Here is a 21398-nt window from a genome sequence, read left to right as displayed (position 1 = left end):
TACTGAATGCTGAATTTTTTAAGTTGAAAAGCTGTTTGGTAAACATATTAAGTACTGAATTAAAAAAATGATAAATTAATTTTAGTTCTGATTCTCTCTTAATTTACTAATGGTCACAATGTATTTATAATAATGGTGGAATGGTGATTGTTGTGGTGGTGGTGCGTTGGTGGTGATGGAGTGGTGGTGGCGACGGCGACGGCGGTGGTTTTGGAGTGTTGGCAATAGTAGTGTAATGGTGGTGGTGGAGTGATGGTGATGTAATGGTGCCAGTGAGTGGTGGTGGCAGTGGAGTGATGGTGTAATGGTGACAGTGAGTGGTGTTGGTGGAATGATAGTTGTGCAATGGTGGCATTGTGGTGGCGGCGGCGATGACAGTGTGGTAGTGGTGGTGGTAGTGTGGTAATGGTGGTGGTAGTGATGGAGTGATAGGGGAGTGGTGGTGGTGGTGGTCATAGTTGTCAAAATCGTACGATTCGCGATTCGAATCGTACGATTCGGTTCGATACGGGTTAAAATCGATTCGAACCGATACTGGGAATCGCAAATGGTAAGAATCGTGAACGGAATCGATCGAATCGATTCAAGAATCGATGAATCGTACGATACATACGATTCGCGTACGACGGGCCCAAAAGTCAAAAAACATATTTTTGGGGGGATTTTCCATGATTTCTTCGCATTCTTCGCACAAAGTGGGTCGAAACTCACTTAAAAACACTCGACGGCAACTAATTTGAACTGGGTCCAACCTTATTCCATCATCTAGGTTTTCGAAAGATGCTGACCTGCGTTTTTCATTGTTGATCTGCTCTCCAATCTTGATTTCGACCTTCATCTGCTCTCCAATCTTCACCGTGGATCTGCTATTTGCTTCGGTTCTTGGATGATTAGGATTCGAACGAACCTGTTCATTGCGTATTGACTGTTCACTGTAGTCGAACAGGTTTCTCTCTCTCTCTCTCTCTCTCTCTCTCTCTCTCTCCCTCTCCCTCTCTCTCTCGCCTCTGTTTTTTATGGGTAAAAAGAGGAGTATATGCGTGGGTTTTGTAGTTGAAATAGCTGGAATGCAGGATGGCTGGACCACCATATTTAATATGCTTATATGCCTTTTGAGTTTTGTCCACTTTCAAGACATGTTTTTTACTTTCTTTTGACTGATTCCACCCTTATACAGTGATACACTTTATAGAATATAGAGTATTATATGTGTTGCACTTGGACAGTTGGACCACCAAATTTAATATGCCGCCTTTTGTCTACTTTCAAGACACGTTTTTTTACAGTTTTTTTACTTTCTTTGTGACTGATTCCACTATACACTTTATAGAGTATTTTACACACTCATAAAGATATGGCACTTGTAAACTAGTCACCATTAATGCTTTTGACAGTATTTTATTGTTTTGGTATTATTAAATTTGAGTTTTACTTTGTGACTTAGACAATATGGCAAAAAAGAAAGGGGGCAAACCTAGCAATGTTCAAGACCCTACATGGGAACATTATGCTTGGGTTAGTGAGGACAATCGAATGCATTTAATGTGCAATTATTGTGGTCAAGCTTTTTGGGGTGGGGTCATTCGCATGAAAAATCACTTGGCGGGAACTCACAACGAGGTATGCGAATGTCCTCAAGTTTCCGAGGAAGTTAAAGATTTTTTCCTTGAGTATCTAAAAGGGAAGAACAAAAAAAAAGCCGCGAAGTTGGAATGTTTTGATGATGAGGAAGATGTGGGAGTTAATTCCAAAAGTAAGGGGACGGTGGATGCTTATGTTACCAAAGGCAAGAAGAAAGAGAAACAACTTACTTTGAATGAAATGGTAAAGAAGAGGGAACCCGTGATTAGAGATATTTGTCGGTTTTTCTACAAGAACGCCATAGCTTTCAATTGTGTTAAATGCCCTACATTTAAGAGATTGGTAGCTTCAATTGGTGAATATGGGAGAGGGTTAAAACCCCCTACTTATCATGAGGCTAGGGTGTCATACTTGAAAAAGGAGGTGGATCTTGTGAGAGAGGGATTAGAGGTGTATAAAAAAGAATGGAAGAAAACGGGTTGTACCCTAATGTCCGATGCGTGGAGCGATGGAAAGTATAGAAGCATTACAAATTTTCTTGTCAATAGTCCACGGGGTACCGTTTTCCTCAAATCTATTGACACATCCGGCATTATCAAGAATGCGGATAATTTGTGTGACTTGCTTGATGACCTGGTGAAAGAAATTGGAGAAGAGCATATAGTCCAAGTGGTGATCGATAGTGCATCGGCTTATGTAAGCGCCGGGCAATTGCTAATGGAGAAAAGGCCTAATTTGTTTTGGAACCCTTGTGCCGCTCATTGCCTTGATTTGATGCTTAGTGACATTGGCGAGTTTGCAGTCTTTAAGGATACCTTAGCAAAAGCAAAGGAAGTCACTGTGTTCGTCTATAGGCATCAATGGGTACTTGACATGTTTAGAAAATACACAAAAAAGATGGAATTGGCACGACCGGCAATTACTAGATTTGCTCCCTCTTATCTCACCTTGAAAAGATTTGATGACTTAAAGATTCAAATTAGAGCTATGTTTGCATCGGTGGAGTGGGCTACAAGCTCTTATGGTAAAAGTGCGGTGGGGAATAAAGTGGAAAGCATAATTTTAGATGATCATACATTTTGGAAAGGAATCAAATTTTGCATGAAGTGTGTTTTGCCTTTGGTTAAAGTATTGAGGCTTGTGGACGGTGATAACAAGCCGGCCATGGGGTACATTTATGAGGCTATGGATAGGGCGAAAGAACAAATCGCCAAAAACTTGGGGGAACAAAAGAGAAGGTATGAGAAAATATGGAATGTCATTGATACGAGATGGGATTATCAACTCCATAGACCCCTTCATGCGGCGGCTTACTACCTCAATCCCAAGTAAGTTATTCATTTTTACTTTTGTTTCATGTATATTTTTGCTTTTTTATTGAAGAGTTCTCGCTTGTTGGTTTGGTCATTATTGTAGGTTTCAATATAGTGAAACATTTAAAGCCGATAGAGAAGTTAGAAAGGGCTTGTACACCACCATTGAGAGGATGTACCCGGATATGGACACAAGGATTATCATTGATGAGCAACTAGAGAAGTTCAAAAATGCCGAGGGTATGTTTGGTATGGACATGGCCAAGTTGACAAGAGATAAGAAGCAACCCGGTAAATTTTAAAGTTTTAATACTTATTGAGTTACTTACTTACAAGTTACATCTATATTTTCATTTCAAATGATTATGAATTGTACTCTAATAAGTTATTTTTAATGAAAATATATCATAGCATTATGGTGGGAGAGTTTTGGAGAACAGTGCAAGGAGCTCCAAAGGTTAGCAATAAGAGTGCTAAGCAGCACTTGTAGTGCAACTGGATGTGAAAGAAATTGGAGCATATTTGTTATTGTACACTCAAAAAGGAGGAACCGTTTGGAAACTCAAAGGATGAATGCATTGGTGTTTGTAAAATACAACATTCAACTTGAGTTGAGGCAAGAGAAGAGGCAAGAGAGGGGTGATACATATGATCCAATTTGTTTATCTGATATGGAGTCCGACGATGAATGGATCACTTAAAAAGAAGGTCCAGTACTACCCGTAGATCATTCATGGATGGACATTGAAGAGTGCTTTAAAGATAATGGAATGGTTGGGAAAAAAAGAAAGAGAGGTATAATTAAGATCTCTATTATATTATTATGAACTTCTAGTTTATATGAGTACAATTTTACTTAAAGAACTACTTTAAATGTAGGGCTTAGGAACTTGAATGCTTATGGCCGAAAAAAGGGAAAAAAGAAAGCAAGTGAGTTGGATGATGAAGATGAAATTGAAGTGCTTGATGACAATGAAGTCATTGAACTCGAGGGAGAAGAAGAGGAAGAAGAGGAAGAAGAGTTTGATGAAGCGATTATGGCGGATGATGATGATGATGATGTGGAGGAACTTGACCTTGAAGATGATTGAGGAATGATCAATCAAAACTATCTTAGAACTTATTTACTAGTTAAATTGTGTTTGAAACTTTGAATGTTCTTTTTTGATGCAACTTGCAAGTTGCAAGTACTATCGTTATTTGCTAGGGCTTACGTTATGCTATTAGGTATTTGAAATCTTGAAACTTGTGGATCTTGACATCTTGTGTTGATTATAATTGCATGTATGGCATAACTATATTGGTTTTTGAACTTTTTATTGCCATTTATGTAGAAATATAGACCACGGAGGGATTCACCCACATCTCTTGCAATAAAAGCAAGTGTCTTGCCTATTTAGACCACGTGTTCATCTATTTATCTTTTGAAACACTATCTTTATTGATTCAAACATGAAATATACATTTTGTATGCATTTTTAAAATCATGACCGAATCGAAGCGATTCACGATCCGATTCGATTCACGATTCGCTACTGGGCCTTTTCGATTCTCGATTTGGTTCACGATTTGACAACTATGGTGGTGGTGGAGTGGTGGTGATGGTAGTGGTGGTGGTGGTGGTATGATGATTAAATGCAAGTACACAAGAATTCAACCAGAATTAAGTAGCTCAAAGCTACTTAATTTTTTTCAACTTTTTAGCCTACATTTTAAGTAGCACTTAATTTGTTAAGCAATGTATAATGTCGTTATCAAACCTATTGAATCACTTATTACTTAATTAATTCAGTTTTAAGTGCTGAATTTAGGTTATCAAACAAGCCCTAAGTCTCCCACTATTAACCTAAATAATATCTCATTCCTTGTTATCTTACTTATCCTTGGACTTCTAAGGTCAATTAACTCTTTGTGACATGGAGTATCCTTTTAGTATAAAAAATGGCCTATTCATTTTTCAGTTGGGCCTAACCTTGCTTGTATGGTGTGGTAATTGAAAGTTTTGAAAAGTTGGCTATTTGCTAAACTGCTTGTCACGTGATGTTTAGGATTTGTATTGGATAAAGAAGACCGAAGCATTACCAGGTCAGACTTGTACTTCAAGAAGCTCTTTGATCGTTGTGGATTGCATATTTACAAATCAAAGGTAAGCTCAAAGCTTTAATTTGTGCATGCTTTGCAAAGTGGACTGTTAAAAAAAGGGTTTTATTAGCCCATTTCCTATTTAGGTTTCGACTATCTGACAAACACTTCCTAGTAAAAGTAGACACTAAAGATTGAAATTCACTTGGATGCTACTCGAGTTCAAATGGATTGTAATGATCACATTGGAGTAATTGTTGATTCGCAAACCCCACATTTCTCAACCACGCCAAATGTATATATTTCTCACTGATTCTCAACTTATCTCCATCTTTAACCCACCTTTCTCAGTACCCACCCCTTCACAAGACCACTGATCACATCTCACATCACAACCAACTCCTCTTTGGGCCATCCATGAGTCAGACGTGGATATGGAAGGCCAGTAGAGGCTTCTTAGTTTAATCGGAGGGTTGCCAGTTTTTGCTATAGTCGTTTCTAAACATCCATTGGCTACTTTTCATCGGCTCCACGGTTACTTGTCTAAAATACCTTGTGTATCTCTTTACTTTGTATCATGTTATTTTCTATTCAGGATCAGAAGGGATTTCCTGAGGAATTATTTCAAGTGAAGTTATATGCATTAACTCCTGATCTGCCAAAGAGGGTAAATCGGACTAGACCTAAAGTGCAAACCAATAGACCGGGCATCATCAGGTGAGGAATGTCCATGCAAACTCAAATCAGTTCTCCTTTTAGATGGTTATGTAGGTTCTTTTTTATTTTTGTGTAACATTTGTATTCTTTTGTCGTTAGTTGTGTAACTTAAACAACCATGAAAATTAGGAATGGCATTCTGACACGCCACAAAATTTTATCGCTGTTGAACAGTGAGGTTGTATTTTCTATCGTTTTGTTGTTCGGATTTGTACACTATCAAGCTTGTCAGCCATATCTGTAGTTCACTCCCAAGCTTTATTCTGCCTCTCATTCTTTTGAATGCAACTGTTTGGCTGTGTTTCAAAGCGATGCTAAGTTCACACTTGAAAAGTTTTGTTCAATGAGTTTCATTTCATCTGTTCTAACAACAGATCAAGAGCACTCGGAATCTCATTTTCATTCACCTCAAGATTCCTGCGACAGGATAAAGCCTGTTATTTAGTTCCTCACTTGAGTGGTATGAAGAACTGCACTAGACAAACTGAAGTTGCTGATACCTTTCTTACAATACAAACTAAAGGTATTTTTGGCAAATTCTTGAAGATTTTCTTATTAAAGTCATTGCCAAAATCTTCTATTGAAACAGTAGTTTTCTATCATTAGAGCATTTCCGACCCATATTCTATATCTCCAAATCTCTCCCCATTCCTCCATTTTGGAGGAATTAATCAATCCAATCCATCCTCTATATTTGCGTCCATTTTGGAGGATTGGTTTTGATCCTCCATATTTGGAGGATCAAAAATTTATGGAGGAATGGAAGCAAAAATAGAGTATATTGGGTTGGAGAGGCTGAGTTTGGTTCTCAACTATCAACAATAAATATGGACATGGCTGGTCCTCATTCCTCAACTACCAGCAACAATAAATTCAAAATAGAGGTAAAGATAGAGATGTATGGATTGGAGATAATAGGAATAGTAAAATTCTTCAAAATCACTTTTTTAATATAAAATAATATTTTGATCCTCCAAAATAGAGGAAGGGAGGTTGTAGGATTGGAGATGCTCTAAAGAGTATTGGTCCATAGTAAAGTTGACACTACTAATTAATATGCAGATTCATTGAGTACATGCATAAGAAATTAAAATGCATACAAAAATATTTGCATGTATCGTACAGTATTTGTGACGGTACAGCTTCATCCTGATTGGACGTGAAGGGGTCCAGTTGCTCTATCTCCGTGCACCCTCTTCCGGTATGGAGAGGCCGAAGCCAGAATTGAGTTATAGATTGCAGTTAGATTGTCAAGCATCTGATCCAGGCTCGGCTGCATTCCTCTTGACAGATCGGTGCACATTAACCCTAGTTCTATCACCTGAGTAGCTTGATCTAGCGTGCCTGCCTTCCTTTTCTCATCGATCAGGTTATCGGGATAATGCATTCTCACCCACTCGACAAAACCGGCTTCTCCCCTTTCAAATCCTTGTCGAGGGCTTCTGTTTGTTACCATCTCCAAGAGCAAGACTCCAAACTTGTAGACTTCTGCAACAGAGAATGCAAGATATTTGAAATGAGATCTAAAAGTAAATAAAGTGGTTAGTATCAAATGTGGCAATGCCAAACAAAGTTTGGCAGAGAGAGACAACATCCTATAATTCCCAATCCTGCTCTAGTAATACAAATGTTGTCCTATATACTATTTCCTTAATAAAACGGCGAATTTATACTTTTGGTGGGTCTGATCATGAGAAAGGAAGAGAATGGATTTGGCTACATCTCTCACAATGGTGAGATAGGAAGAGAGAAATAAGTAGTACAAGTAACTTCTGTTATTTTCATTTTCCTCTCTCTTTCACGAAACTAAGATTCAAACTCGGCATTTGCAGAATAAAAATGACCACAACAGACGAGAGTTTGACAGACTCTTGCTGCAGCTGCTCTGATCTTCAACTCGGAATCTCGAAATCAACGGCTCTCGCTCCTCGCCTAACAAAATATTACTACTCTTCAACTCGTATCCAACTTCAGGCCATTCCTCTTGCAAATACCTCATCCCTTCCACTACTCTCATCAAAACCTTCACTCTATGCTTCCATGGGGGGTCTACTCTTGATACCCACATTTTCACACTCTCTCCTTCGATCCATTCAGTAACTATAGCCCTTAATCTCCTATTATCACACCAACCCAATACTTGAACCAAATTCTTGTGACATAATTTAACAAGAACCTTACATTCTACAACAAAATCTCTTCTCTTTTCTCTTGAAATTTTGTTGTTATCCAAGTAAGTCTCAATTCTGATTTCAGTTCCATCTCTCAACACCCCTTTGTATATACGAATACCCTCGCTTTTCGCCACCAGATTCTTCTTCGAAAATCCATTGGTCGCGGCCTTTAGCATTGATGGGGTGAACTTGTGCTTTCTTCTAAGGAGTTTAGGTAGAAAATCTGGCCGGGAAAAGCAAATCCACCAGTGGAAAATCACAAGTAAAAGTACAAAAATTGGAAAAACAATTAGGAACAGTAGAGCCTTGATTTTGGACTTTTCTTTATCTGGGATTATGCCGGACTGCATAAAACTCGAAGAATTAAACCGTTTGAATAACTGGTCAGAGTCCGAAATTTCACTCTCCAAAAAGGAATTGTACGAGAGATTAAGAAACGTGAGGTTAGTGAAAACAGAGAAGTTCTGTATCGGGATTTCCCCCGAAAAATGATTTTGGCTCAAATCAAGAGACTGGATTTGTGAGCAGTAGAAAATATCAGATGGGAAATTACCCTTCAAAGAGTTATTGGAAAGATCAATGGAGGAAACTGTCAAGGGACAGTATTTCCAAAAGAAGTCGAAAGACAAGTAAAGCGGGGCGATTTTGGGTCGATTTTGAAGGTTGATTTTGGGGAAAGAATCGATGCAGTTGGGATTTTTCGACTCGCTGCATAAGTGGCTTGCAACAATGGTGAATTTGAAGATTTCTGGGAGGGATAATGGGGTGAAGTTGATGCAGTATCTGAGAGAAGGGTTGGTTTTACAGTTGTTCGAGACTGTGGTGTTGAAGTCTGGTGGTGGGTGTAAGTTGTTGAGATCTTCGATGACTGAGGCAGAGAGGGTCAGGAGGGGACAGGAGAGAGAGAGGAGGGTGAAGAAGAGGAGAGAGATTGCAGAAATGGAGGAGGAGGAGGCCATAGAGAGAAGTTTGTGAAGGTTTCTGGTTTCAGCGAAGTAGTTGGATTTTTTGATGTCCAAACAACATGGTTTGTGGCGGATAAAAAAAAAAAAAAAAAATGGTTTGTGATGACGAAACAAAAAATGGTCTGTGAAGCCTTCAGTTATGCAGTTGAAGAATTCTCTATTATCGGCCTAAAATTTCGGTTTACATTGTGCCAATTTCTTTTCTTTTTCTTTTTAAATAACTACCCACTGTTTTTCTGTTTTAGTAGTAGTAAGGAATTGAATAATTTCCACTCAATATTCTTCGAGCTATGTTTTCTCCAACTTCACAGCTAAATTTTTTTTTTCTTGTCACTTGATGAATGTCTAGCTTATTTCAAAAGGAATAAAGAAGAGGTGCTGCTAAGTGACATAGGAGTGGGGTAATCCCAAAGAACATCAAGTATCCATCATCACATCAATCACTCTTGCTCAAGAATCGAACCCTCACCTTTCATGTGGAGAGGTGATGAAATGACATTGGGCTACAAGCCCTTTTGCGCTAAAATTATATTGGGGTTTAGGAAATCTAGATTCCTCAGTGTCAAAAATGGTAACCAATCCCATTCCTTGAAAGAGAAATTTACAAGGAAAATATTGGGATACATAAACAGCTCCCTTGAACTAAAAAAAAAGAAAAAGAAAAAGAAAAAGAATACAACAAAAAAAGCTAGAAAAGGAGGAAAACAAAATAAATAAATTCAACTGCATTTCTTTTATTTCAGCCACTACTAGTTCGCATTAACTGATGAAGCTCGGTTGAGATCAAAGCGTTGGATTGGAGATCATGGTAATTTGGAAGCGTTACGTCGACGAATTGTTTGGGAACCAAACACTTGTCTGATGAGTACAACTTTTCTTGAATGCTTGGAGATGATGCAAGTGCTTGGAGTTCTCGAGTATGCAGAAGTGATTCTTCATGATTTTCCTGCACATCCACATTAATACACGCATGCATATATAAGCCTAATTACTACTACAGTCGTAGTAGTTAATTTTTACCATAACAATATTATGAATCAGTTTAACATAATGACATACTATTATATATATATATATATATATATATATATATATATATATATATATCCGATTATACATCGAAGTCGTATCAACATATATTTTACTTATCTATTGTTAGTAGCTACTACGTACTACTATTTTGAAGGGAAGAGAGTGACCTGAGCGGACCCCGTGAATTCCAAAATGCCAACTTGGGCTTGCAAGCACTTGATATACTTGGAAGCAGCATGAAACATCTCAGCAGTGTTCAACTTGTGTCCACCAGGAATAAGCTTCCCCAGCTCTTGTGTCTTCTCTGTTATCTTCCTCCTCCTCTGCCTCGCGGCTATACTCTGCGCCGACAAGCTCCCTCTTCCTCCACCACCACTAGCCTCCTGATCACCACACCCCCCGTAATCGAAAGCTGGCACTACCCGGCCATAAATCTCCGGCAACGAGAATTTTGGTATCAGCAGAGGTGGATTCGCAACGAAGCCATCAGGCTTCAAGCTCGGCATTAATTCCTCCTCCGGATAGTAGCAGTAGTTGTAGTACTCGTCTTCGTAACACTTTTGGCGCTTGGGGTACTGGTACGAGTATTGGAATGGTTGAGGAGGAATGGAGTTGTCAAGTGGTGGCGGCGGTGGTGGTGGTAAGGCTGAGCAGGGAAGGATATTTAAGTCAGAATTGGCGGGGTGATGAAAGAGTGGATCAATGGAAGTACTGCAAGGGTAGTCTGGGTAAAATAAATGATTTTGGAAGGCAAGAAGCTCCATGTCTAGCTCTGGTAGTGCTTGTGGTTGGAAGGCAGCATTTGTTATCTCTGGAGGGAAATTGAGATGTTGTTCTAGCGGGGCCCAGTTGGAATTGTAAACGCTAAGAGCCATGGGAGTAAAAGTAATCCTACAAAATTTACAACAGTAAAACTTCTTTTATCAAATCATGTCACAAGTAGTAGTAGAGATTGATCGAGCAGTTAGTTAGTTAAACATGAGAGATAGAGGGGTCCGAGAGAGATATATACCTGTTGGAATTGATAGATACTACTGTCCTTTTTGTTTGTTTGAATGACAGTGGACCTCAAGTTAAAAACCTTATCAAACTATACAAACTAACACTACTAGAAATAAGAGAGAGAGAGAGAGAGAGAGAGAGAGAGAGAGAGAGAGAGAGAGAGAGAGAGAGAGAGAGAGAGATAGGAGTTATTACTGAGATGAGAGGAATGAGGTGTGATAAAGCTATGGATAGATGGAGTAACAAACTCCTAATAATTAGGAGGACACGTGGAATACTTATATTGTGTTTAGGGTTTATAATGTTACATTTTTTAGGCTACGTTCGGTTACATGGTCCTTTGATATGGCCAGTGGCGGCTGATTTTTATAGTTTACTACAATATCTTAACTCGCAAATTAATTAACAACCGTTACCTTTCCTTTTTAATTTCTCTTTGTTTTTTTGGTTTTTTTTTTGCTTTACTCTCTAGGTCAAAAAAAAATTATACGGATATGTAAGGAACAAAGGCCTCGTTTGATAACAGTGATAAATGAATGAGATTCGTACGGAGATGGAATTATGATTAAGATTGGTAATGAGAAGGGATTAGTAATGAATATGTTTGTTTGAGATGGGATTGGATGATGAAATTATTAATATCCTGTTTGTTTGAGATTGGATGATAGGATTGGATTGGATTAATAGAAGGAATTGGTAATGAGAATTGGTTGGGACTGGACTATTAATACCACCTCTCCCAGGGTATTAATGTAAATACCCCCTAATACCCACTTTGCTAGTACTAAGGACTAATAATTTCAACTCATTTTGGATTACCAAACACAGTATTAATAGTCCCATGGAATTGATAATCCAATCCCAAAAGCTAATATATATATGTGGTTATCAAACAGGGCCAAAGATGCCAACAAAAAAAGATAGGAAAAAGGACAAATTCAGAACAAGTAATGTGCGACATTTTTCTTGGATTCCCAGGCCAACATTATTCCTAATTTTATTTTATATTCTGGTTTTAGTCCACTCCATGTATTAAACCTAAGCAGCTACACTCTCCAGTGTACGTAGATAAGTTTTGTCTTACTTGTACACAACATTACTGGAGTAGTATCGGATTGGGCTTTCTTAAGTACTCCTTTTAAGTGGATTGAATAGTCGGGGCTTCTAAAATTCCAAAAAAGTTAAATTCTCGTTTCAGCTCATTTATGAAAGTAGTTAGATATATTAATTAATCTGATTTGATTCATTCATATTTTGCACACTTGGGCTCGAAGATAGATTGAAAGGATCATTACAAGAGGCCATTCATGTGGCATTGATATGCACTATATAGATAAGATGGTGGACCGTTCAGTCCATTGAAAGACATTGAGATATCGCAATTAATCCAACAACCATGGTCTATAACTCTTTATTAAAAATGTGATAGTTAGTGGATTTTCTTAAAGGGAAATGATATTGGCACTCCAAAAATTGATGCAGACACTCCAAAAAACAAAGGAAAGTGACTTTGGTGTTACATGATCATGAGGTTCACATCTTATGATCCATTTTATTTTATTTTATTTATATAGATGCTAATTTCACATATTTTCATGAACGCTTGTTTTCACGCTCTATGTTAATAAAAAAAAAGTGATATATCACTAATATGTATGAGTATAACAATATTCTACTTTTGATATTACTTAATTTTACGGAAAGTGCTAATCAAAGTTTACCAGACTTAATTACTACTTTGTTTCTGAACTTATTTAACCCCACCCCATCCCACCCCACAGATTCTATAGTATAAACCCAGAGTTAATATTGTAAAAAAGGAAAAAGGAAAAAGGAAAGAAAAAAAAAAAAAAAAAGGGTAGGTGTTAGTTATTTGAGTGAATTAATATAGAAAGTGGAGTAATAATGTCCTGGTAATTAAGAATATATGTGCCTTGGCGGTTACTTTTGTTAGTAGTAGTTTAGGCACATGGGTCATAATTAAGTAAACGGTTTATGCGCGTTATCCCTTTGAGAGAGAAAGTTTCGACGTTAGTGGCGGAGGCTTTACGGATCACCGTCAACGTGTTGTTTCACTCGATCGATCGATGACGCCCCTTCATTTTTTGGGGTTTGACCCGGTAATATCCCTTCGTTCGCCTTCCTATTTTGTTTGTTTGTTAAAAAATAAATACAGTAAAGCTTTAGCCCCATGAAGTAGGGCTGTCCCCGGGTCGGATTTGTTCGGGGTCGGGTCGGGTCGGGCCCAATCCGACCCGATTTTTTTCGGATTACCAAAATGTCCACCCGAGCCCGACCGAAACTCTCGTCGGGCTCCGACCGAAATGCACTCGGATTAAATTTGTCGGGTTCGGTTGGGTTTGGAACTGGCTGCAAATAAACAGATCGAAGAAGAGAGAGAGAGAGAGATGAGATTAGATTTGAACAGAAATCGTTCACTGATTACATATGAACCAGAAATTGTTCACTGATTACATAATACAGCTTGTCAATGGTTTCTTTTGATTCCTTGAAAACAAGGTCACAAACCAAAGATTTTCCATGGCTTCCGTAACAGATACTGCTTTCAACTCTGAAACCTTAGCATTCCTACAGAGGGAGGGAGAGTGAGAGAGAAGAACGGGAGAGAGAGGGAGAGAGAGATGGACGGGAGAGTTCAAGATCGATTGAGAGAAAGAGAGAGGAGAGATGTACCACGGTGGCCGGTGGGTCGATCGGCAGAAAGAGGAGCGGCGGTGGACTGGTGGTGGTGGCCGGTGGGAATTTGGGGGCTGTGGGAGAGAGAGAAAACGAGGAGTGGAAGGGAGGAGATAGGAGGAGTAACAGAGTAATTACTGTAATAGATCTAGGGCTTTTTTTTCCTTTTATACACGATTTCTCGGTCGGATCGGGTCACCCGAGGAATTATATGGTGCACCCGACACCCGACCGACATGTCACGAAATCTGACTAAACAGGCCCGACCCCGACCTGACAGAGTAATCAGATCCGTCCGTTGCATGTATTTTCGGGTCGGGTCGGGTGGGTCGGTTTGGTGGACAGCCCTACTGCATGAAGTCCTTGAATTACATGCATGGAGTAATTAATTAATTACTAGTACTTCAGGACCAAAAGGTAAATAATTAAGGCCCCGTTCCCGAAAGGGAAATAAGTACTTGTTTTTTAATAAATCAATTTCAAACTCAAAAATTATGTGCTTACGTAAATAAATTTTCTATCAATATGAATCTTATTTGATAGATTTCATTGAGATCTTTAATACGGTGCAAACAAAAAAAAATTGAAAATTTATTTTTCATTTACATTATTTTTGAGTTTGAAAATGTGAAATAAGTACTTATTTTTTAAGAAAGTGTTCTGGAACGCGGCCTAAGTACTTTGTTACAGTGGCATACGGGTAGCTTGCTACTCGATCTATCATGGGTGTCGGAATCCACATCTCATCAATATTCGCAAACAAAAACCAAAATCAGTATATACTTTTTTTCGGACAATCAAAAAAACAAAATTATTACTCTTTAACTGTAAAGTACAAAGATTACTTACCCAAAAGTCCAAAGATTAAAGGAAAAATGAGCACAAGGCATCAAATGAAGGAAGAGAACCCAACAGGGTGAGTTAATTAAGATGTGAAAAAATCTCCAGTACTCACCTCAAAAAAAGAACACACCATTTGGACCCAATATAGGGTCCAGATTACGCCACATCATCAAAAGGTGACCGGTTGATGAACCAATTAATTAACAGGTTACCCTAATAAAATATTACTCAACCACAAAAATTCATGCAATTAGCCACATGAGTAAAAGAGAATTCATGAACTCTACGGTCTACGATATAAGTTTATGAATCTATATTTCACACCATAAATTCTCATATTTAGAATAAAAAAAGGCAACATATATAGTCCAAATGATCTCATAAATAATTTTCCATATGGAATATTTATTGTGGCTAATTAATACTACTATATAAGCCCTCATATCCATGGCCATTAAAAATCATAACCGGGTCCATATCTACTCATATAGATTTTTTGACTATTACAAAAAGTAAATATAAGCACAATAAGTTATCAATAAAGCTACGTACTAATATTCATAAATGTTCAAGTATTTTTTTATTAGGAATACATCAATTTGTCACACCCTAATCACACCTCTCTCACATACATGCATGTGGAATGAGACCCACATGCATATGTATGTGTAACGACCCGGATTTTTGACCCAATTTTTTTTTTCTAAATATAATATTATTAGAATTATTTTCCTTAATGCAATTTCCTTTTTTTTAAATACAATTATGCATGCAATATATACATGCATTCTTTTAAAATTTTCCTACGCACGCATGCGTACATGCAGACTCCTTCTCCTCCCTCACCTCAAACTCCTTCCATCTCTCCGTCTCCTACTCAGTCTCTACTTCCTCCCTAACCCTCAAATCAAGCCAAATTCGTCCATTCCAAATCCTATGAACCCAACCTCATTAAATTCACTTTTATCCTCTTCCACCAAAATTCTCCTATAAATACCCCACCCCATTGACCCACGAAAATACCACGATATTTTCCACATTCCTCCGACCAGAAAAGAAGAGAAAAACAGAAGAAACCCAAGCTCCAATCAATGGAGTTTTAGAGAGAGAAAGAAAGAGAGAGAAAAGTGGGTTTCATATCTACGCCCAACCGAAACTCAATTCAACCATCTCGATCACCTCCTACAACCCAGAGCATCCCCAAATAAGCCTCAATCCGATTCCAAAGTCTCCCGATCAAAGAATCCGAAATCTTCTTCCCCAAAATTCAAGATTCGTTTTTAAATCAATTCGATCCGATTCAAGGTACTATAATCCTATTCAACCTCTTCTCCAAGTATATTAAGTGTTTATATGCTTAACCCTATGTCCCGAACGAAAAAAATACAGTTTGCCGCGCGCTTTCTGTTGTATTCACCAATTTGATATTATTTTTGAGCCAGACATCTTATTTGTAATTATGTATGAAGAAGATGACCTATGTGATATTTATTTTACAATCTTTCTGATATTAATATTATGAAAAACTACTAACTTAATATTATTTTCTTACAATATAATATCATCGTAGTATAAAACGTATTAATTATATCAGTTTAATTTATCTGGTAGATTGAGTTGGTTTTAAATGTTTCGAAACAAATTCGCGACCTCCCGAACACCATTTTTGACATCCAGACTATTTTTCCTAGACTTTTCACACTCCAAATATCATAACTTGTTAAGATCATATTTTTTTTATTTAATTATCTATTTATTAAATTATTTATTAGTTATCCATCAAAGTTTACTAACGAAAAATCTTTGCAACCTTCTAAACAACGTTTTAATACCCAAACTAATTTTTTCTGGACTCCTTGCATCTCAAAGATGATATCTTGTTAAATTCATATTTTTTTATTTAATTTACTATTTATTGTTATTTCTATAGTGTTTCCAATCAAAATTAATTTACGACCTTATAAACCATATTATTAATGCCCGAGTAATTTTATTTAGACTCCTTACATTCCGAAGATGAAACTTTGTTAATCTCAACATATTTTAATTAGTAAACTATTTATTATCTATTTACTTCACTTTTGACCACTTTATTTAACGTCTATATTTAAAATAATCCCGCGACCCTCCAAACCCAACTTTTGACACTCAACTGGTTGCATAGGACCTTTAGGACTCTTATTAAGGTCATGTTAATTATTCTAATATTTTTTTATCTAATTAATGTATTTAATTAGTTTTAATCAATCTAATTACTTAGAAATAATTAATGAGAGCCTAGAAGAATTTTTTTTTTTAAATTCTTTTAAAAAGTTCTTATTATCATCTTAGCCATACGAGATTAAGGGCAACGGTCCATTCATAAAAAGTTGTGTGATTGCATTGCTTATTATTTGTTTTAATTAATATTTGATTTAATTGTATATTGCACCGATACTTGATTTGAATGCTAGATTGGACCCTAGAGACATGGGGTGGTATGCGAATAGAATTCACCTAAACGATGCCAAGTAATGGATGAATTGGAAAGATTTATTTTTAGATTGCCTGCAGGCGGATTTTGTGATTGTGATGAGATTTGTGATGAGATTGAAACTGGCGGGTGTCCAGTGATGAATTAATACTGGCGGGTGTCCAGTGGTGATTGTGATGTGGTTTGTGAAGTGGTACATAAGATAAGCGAACCCTAGTCGTGATTCAGGCATGATAAGCTTTCTCATTGTTGTAGTTATTGGGATGCATACTCAGTACATAACTTAGGTATATCTGCGACAGCAAAGGGAAGTGATCTCATGGGACCGAGCATGGCTAGCGGTTGGGGAGGAAAGATCTCGCGGAGAGATCTTAGATTTCACATTAGGATAATGAATAGTAACAAATTGGTGTTTGTAAATCCTGATTTTGCTCTTTCGCATTATTATTATCTTGTTGCTTGTTAGCTGTAAAGTAAGAGGGGTGGTTGGATTGGATTATTCTACTGGGTGATTTATCACTCACGGATACGTCTGTATCTTGGCAAATCGTTTGCTTCGGCAATCAATTTGCCAGAGGGCGCAGGATTCACTGGAGATGATTCAAAGATGGTGCAGTTCGACACGGAAAGAATATCAGGAACGAAGATCGAGTGTGCTTCTGATTTGTATCAAGCCTAGAGTCAGCTCTGAAGTTAATGTATTTTGAATCAGTGAATTTATCTTGTGACTGTAATAGCTAAACTTTATTTTGAAAAATTATATTTATTTAGCAAATTTTTCTAAGATTTTATTTTATATTGCTTCCGGAAAGTCGGGGCGTTACAGTATGTGAGAGGGGTGTGGTTAGGTTGTCATGACAAATTGATGTATCTCCAGCATTATTGTTTCACAATTAAAAAAGCAACTTTGGAGTATAATTGAAGGTCCTCTTTTATTTACAACCACAAAAACTCATAAATGATGCCAGAAATCTACATATTGGAATTTTGGATTGCAGTGGACCACAAACAATTTCTATATAAATCATGGCATAGAGCATATTTCATAAACTTGTATTATATTGGCACCGCAAACTCTCATATATACTTGCATGAAAACCACTACATACATACTATATATTGGTGTTCATAAAACTTCAAGCCTCTTTCTCGTCCTTCCCCCTATCTCTCTGTCTCACACGCACTCTCCTTTTCTTGGATAGAGAGAGGGTTGTGGTGTTATGAACACCGATCGATAGTATGTACCCACTCTGTCTTAATTTAAGTGTCCAGACCATTACCATTTTGCATGCCATTTTTAATTGCCTATATCTCTCAATATATATTGTTAAAAATATGCAATATAAATCTTATTTAATAGATCTCAATTATTTCTATAAGACAATGATTTTAAAACTATAAAACATAATATTTGTTGAGAGATATAAGTCATTGGAAATATCACGCAGAACCGTAGTAGATGCTTAAATTGGGACGGAGGGAATATATATTAGTGTTTGATGAGTACAAAATATTGACATGTAGAGAATCCCTATATCGCATATTCACTATAAGAAATCTATATAATAAAACAGAGCTGTGTTTGAATCCAAAAGATAACCAACGCTCTAGATTTATCCTCATACTTACATAAATCTCTACCCTTCATCCTACAAAAGGCATTTTTGTAAATACTTAACATTATTAGGGCAAGAATAGAGCACAGTTTTTATGGAAATATTATTTGAATCCTTCCAAAAAATGGAAGTGCAGCCACCGATGGAGCACATCGTTGTCTCTCTCTCTCTCTCTTTGGGGAAACCGATCTACTCCATCTTCTCTCTCTCTCTCTCTCTCACACACACACACACAACCAACAATACCTCTCCGTCTTCGTCTTCCGAATCCCACCAACGCCAAGCCGCCGATGACTTCCACCAGTCCACACGCTCTTTTCCCTTCATCACTCTGTCAATCGTCTCTCTCCCCCATACCCACCGCCACTCCCCTCTCTATTTTGATTTCGGGTTCTCTCTCTCATTCGTCCAGGTATATTGTTGCTCCCCTTTTTTCCAATTTTGTAACCCTAATTGTTGAATTAGTGTTTATTGCAACCTTTTTTTTATGGCTTTAAAGATAAAGAAAGAGAATTTGGGGGAAATCAAATTCCTTCTCATCTTCTATATTCTGCCTGTTATTTTGGAAAAAATTGTAGGGAATATAAAAGGAACAGGGCATCCAAAATGGTGTTATAGGGTATAGGGAAAGAGATGAAAAGAAAAAATCTTTCTCAGAATGAGAAATTGTTTAGAAAGAAATAGGGCATCCAAAATGGTGATTTATATTTTTGTGCTGCGTTATTGTTTATGCCTATTCGAGGAAGCTACTTTTTATTTGGAACTTAGTGTTCTTACGATCATTACTATAACTTTCAGGGCATGAAGTACTTGGATGAAAATGAGTGAGTCTGAAAGTGCTTTTGGAGGTAAAAGAAACATTGTTTTTCTTTTCAGGGCATTAAGTACTTGCATTATTTTCCTTTAATTCTTTTTGACTCCAATACAGTTATTGTTTGAAAAATCAAAGTAGCATGTCTTTTGGCAAATGGAGTTTGTTCCTTTTTGCCTTATTAACTGTTGTTGATTTTTGCTCTACAGGTTTTAAGATTCCACATCCAAAATATGCTCTTTCAAACTCAACTGAGACGACATGAAAAGACTTTAAGTAAGCAATCTCGAACCCATCTTTGGCCTTTGTTTTGTCTGATTGGAAATGGTCCTCTTTGATTCTGTTAAGAGACTCAATCTTTGTTGGTCATTACGATAATTTGTTTGGCATTTGGTTTTTGGTTATTTTTGTTTGTTTGGCATTGAAATATGACTAACCTGTAATGTGGCTATTTTTCTTCGTAATTTTGGTATTGTAACCATCTCTGTATTTATTTTCTATATCACCAAGTATATGTGAAGTCACCATCTCATGCTTATCTAAAAGAAGTCACCTATTATAGGAGTTGCCATATTGTCTCGCATTGGCATGGCAGACGAATTTGGTGATCTTGAACTATTGTAATTTGGATAGCATGAAAGACTCAATAGAGACAGCCGGACATTTGTTTATGTTAGCGACAAAGAGTAGTTTTTTCTTCTTCTTTTTTGCCTTCACCGGAGTAGCAGGAACCACCGAGGTCAAAGGTAACCACTCTCCCACCTTCACTGCTAAACAAATGATTTCATATGGATTTTGTTTTTCATTATCGCTTTCCATTTGCATGGATTTTTTTTGGTAACTCGAGGGAGAGTCATGTTGGTTGGACAAGGTATATCAGTTGAGGGAAATGGTAATTGTCATAGATGAGTCTGATTCCTGAACATAGGTTGACACATCTTCAACATCACCTTACTCCCACTGAACTGTTGCTGATGCATCTCATTGGAAATGCTTCTGGTGCCGTTCAATGTGATGGATAAATAAGGAAATGACTCTGGTCACCGGGGTAGATTATAGTCAGTGTCTGTGTGTCGCAACTGGCTTCTCTCTTTTGGCTGTCAATTGCATGCAGTTTGACCGTTCACCTTTTTTTATTTCTTTTCATTCCGTTCTCAGATTAGATTAGAGACTATGAGAACTATTAGTAATACTGTTTAATAGGCAGCTGTACAAAACAAAGTCTGGTCTGGGGAAATCCCTTCCTACTCTGCTCTGCTCTGTTGTTCATTCCTTCTATTTTGTATTGTACAAGGTTTTCCTTAGCATACCTTTAGTTCCAGAGATCGAGCATCAAGATAGCCATAGGTTGGTTGACAAACCCAAGGGCAAAGCAAAGCCAGCAAGCTACGGCTTCAAATAGAGAATCAAAAAGTGTTAAATGGAGCCATTTTCTCATGTGCCCGAAAGAGAAAGGGACGAATTGAAGCGTTAGAGATGTTTGCACTTTTTTTTTTTGTGCCCTAAAGGCAAACTAAATGACTTAAGCAGTTAGTTTGGTACACATAGTAGTTTGCACTTTTTTTTTGTTCGCTAGATTAAAGGATGTTGCATGAACCAAACTAAGTTGGATATAGAGTGAATCAAACTAATATGTTGATGCATACTCTACAATGTATAATTGAGATGAGTATTATTTTATTTGATTAATTGTTCTAAAAAATTACGTGCTAATCTAGGTTCGCCGAAGACAAAAATGCACAGAAGTTGGTAGCATGGAATCGCACTCATGGATTTTCGCTCCCATGGACACTAATAATTTCAAATGCCAAGAGAATTCGAATAAACCAATTTGCGTTCATGCTGTCCAATGTAAGATTTTTCCGTACATGATTTCATGGTTAATATTTTTTTTCATTATATACCTACACTTCGAATTTGTGAATTTTTTCGTGCATACAATAGTATCGCGTTATTGGCCGCATCGAAAAAATATATGTTGAACACCTATGGATTGATTTATGCAATACATGCTTTAAGCAAGTTGAAGATTAGTATGGTTGGGTTGTGTGTAATCAATGCAGACAAGAAGATGTCCAAACCGTAACCAGGT

At 37.3% G+C, this 21398-nt stretch overlaps 3 protein-coding genes and 1 long non-coding RNA gene across 4 annotated transcripts; 2 read left to right on the top strand and 2 right to left on the bottom strand.

Annotated features, from left to right (window-relative positions):
* The first annotated feature begins 1321 nt into the window (after positions 1-1321).
* LOC131312992 (uncharacterized) lies at positions 1322-4471 on the top strand. Its single transcript, XM_058341031.1, has 4 exons — positions 1322-2909; positions 2998-3185; positions 3306-3689; positions 3774-4471. The coding sequence occupies exons 1-3, from the start codon at positions 1450-1452 to the stop codon at positions 3593-3595; spliced, it is 1938 nt and encodes a 645-aa protein (XP_058197014.1). The 5' UTR covers positions 1322-1449; the 3' UTR covers positions 3596-3689; positions 3774-4471.
* A 2252-nt stretch (positions 4472-6723) lies between these two features.
* Positions 6724-8910, bottom strand: LOC131312991 (LRR receptor-like serine/threonine-protein kinase GSO1). The gene is made up of 2 exons (XM_058341030.1): positions 7563-8910; positions 6724-7181 (listed from the first exon to the last, which is right to left on the bottom strand). Exons 1-2 carry the CDS (start codon positions 8824-8826, stop codon positions 6838-6840), a joined length of 1608 nt encoding a protein of 535 aa, XP_058197013.1. The 5' UTR covers positions 8827-8910; the 3' UTR covers positions 6724-6837.
* A 652-nt stretch (positions 8911-9562) lies between these two features.
* Positions 9563-10692, bottom strand: LOC131312990 (transcription factor bHLH52-like). The gene is made up of 2 exons (XM_058341029.1): positions 10032-10692; positions 9563-9778 (listed from the first exon to the last, which is right to left on the bottom strand). Exons 1-2 carry the CDS (start codon positions 10626-10628, stop codon positions 9572-9574), a joined length of 804 nt encoding a protein of 267 aa, XP_058197012.1. The 5' UTR covers positions 10629-10692; the 3' UTR covers positions 9563-9571.
* Positions 10693-18511: 7819 nt separating this feature from the next.
* LOC131312989 (uncharacterized) lies at positions 18512-21298 on the top strand. The gene is made up of 4 exons (XR_009196039.1): positions 18512-18907; positions 19294-19582; positions 19869-20052; positions 21025-21298. It is a non-coding gene; the product is annotated as an uncharacterized LOC131312989 (long non-coding RNA).
* The last annotated feature ends 100 nt before the right edge of the window (positions 21299-21398 follow it).

This window comes from Rhododendron vialii, chromosome 13a, assembly GCF_030253575.1.
Source record: "Rhododendron vialii isolate Sample 1 chromosome 13a, ASM3025357v1".
NCBI lineage: Eukaryota > Viridiplantae > Streptophyta > Magnoliopsida > Ericales > Ericaceae > Rhododendron > Rhododendron vialii.
This window is presented reverse-complemented; position numbering and strand designations above follow the sequence as displayed.

Excerpts from the sequence above, each read along its gene's own strand:
- LOC131312992 (XM_058341031.1), top strand. The coding sequence starts at position 1,450 with ATGGCAAAAAAGAAAGGGGGCAAACCTAGCAATGTTCAAGACCCTACA. Across the intron at positions 2,910-2,997 it reads GCTTACTACCTCAATCCCAA|GTTTCAATATAGTGAAACAT; the intron begins GTAAGTTATTCA and ends TCATTATTGTAG. Across the intron at positions 3,186-3,305 it reads AAGAGATAAGAAGCAACCCG|CATTATGGTGGGAGAGTTTT; the intron begins GTAAATTTTAAA and ends AATATATCATAG.
- LOC131312991 (XM_058341030.1), bottom strand. The coding sequence starts at position 8,826 with ATGGCCTCCTCCTCCTCCATTTCTGCAATCTCTCTCCTCTTCTTCACC. Across the intron at positions 7,182-7,562 it reads TCAGAGCAGCTGCAGCAAGA|AAGTCTACAAGTTTGGAGTC; the intron begins GTCTGTCAAACT and ends TCTCTGTTGCAG.
- LOC131312990 (XM_058341029.1), bottom strand. The coding sequence starts at position 10,628 with ATGGAGCTTCTTGCCTTCCAAAATCATTTATTTTACCCAGACTACCCT. Across the intron at positions 9,779-10,031 it reads AATTCACGGGGTCCGCTCAG|GAAAATCATGAAGAATCACT; the intron begins GTCACTCTCTTC and ends GTGGATGTGCAG.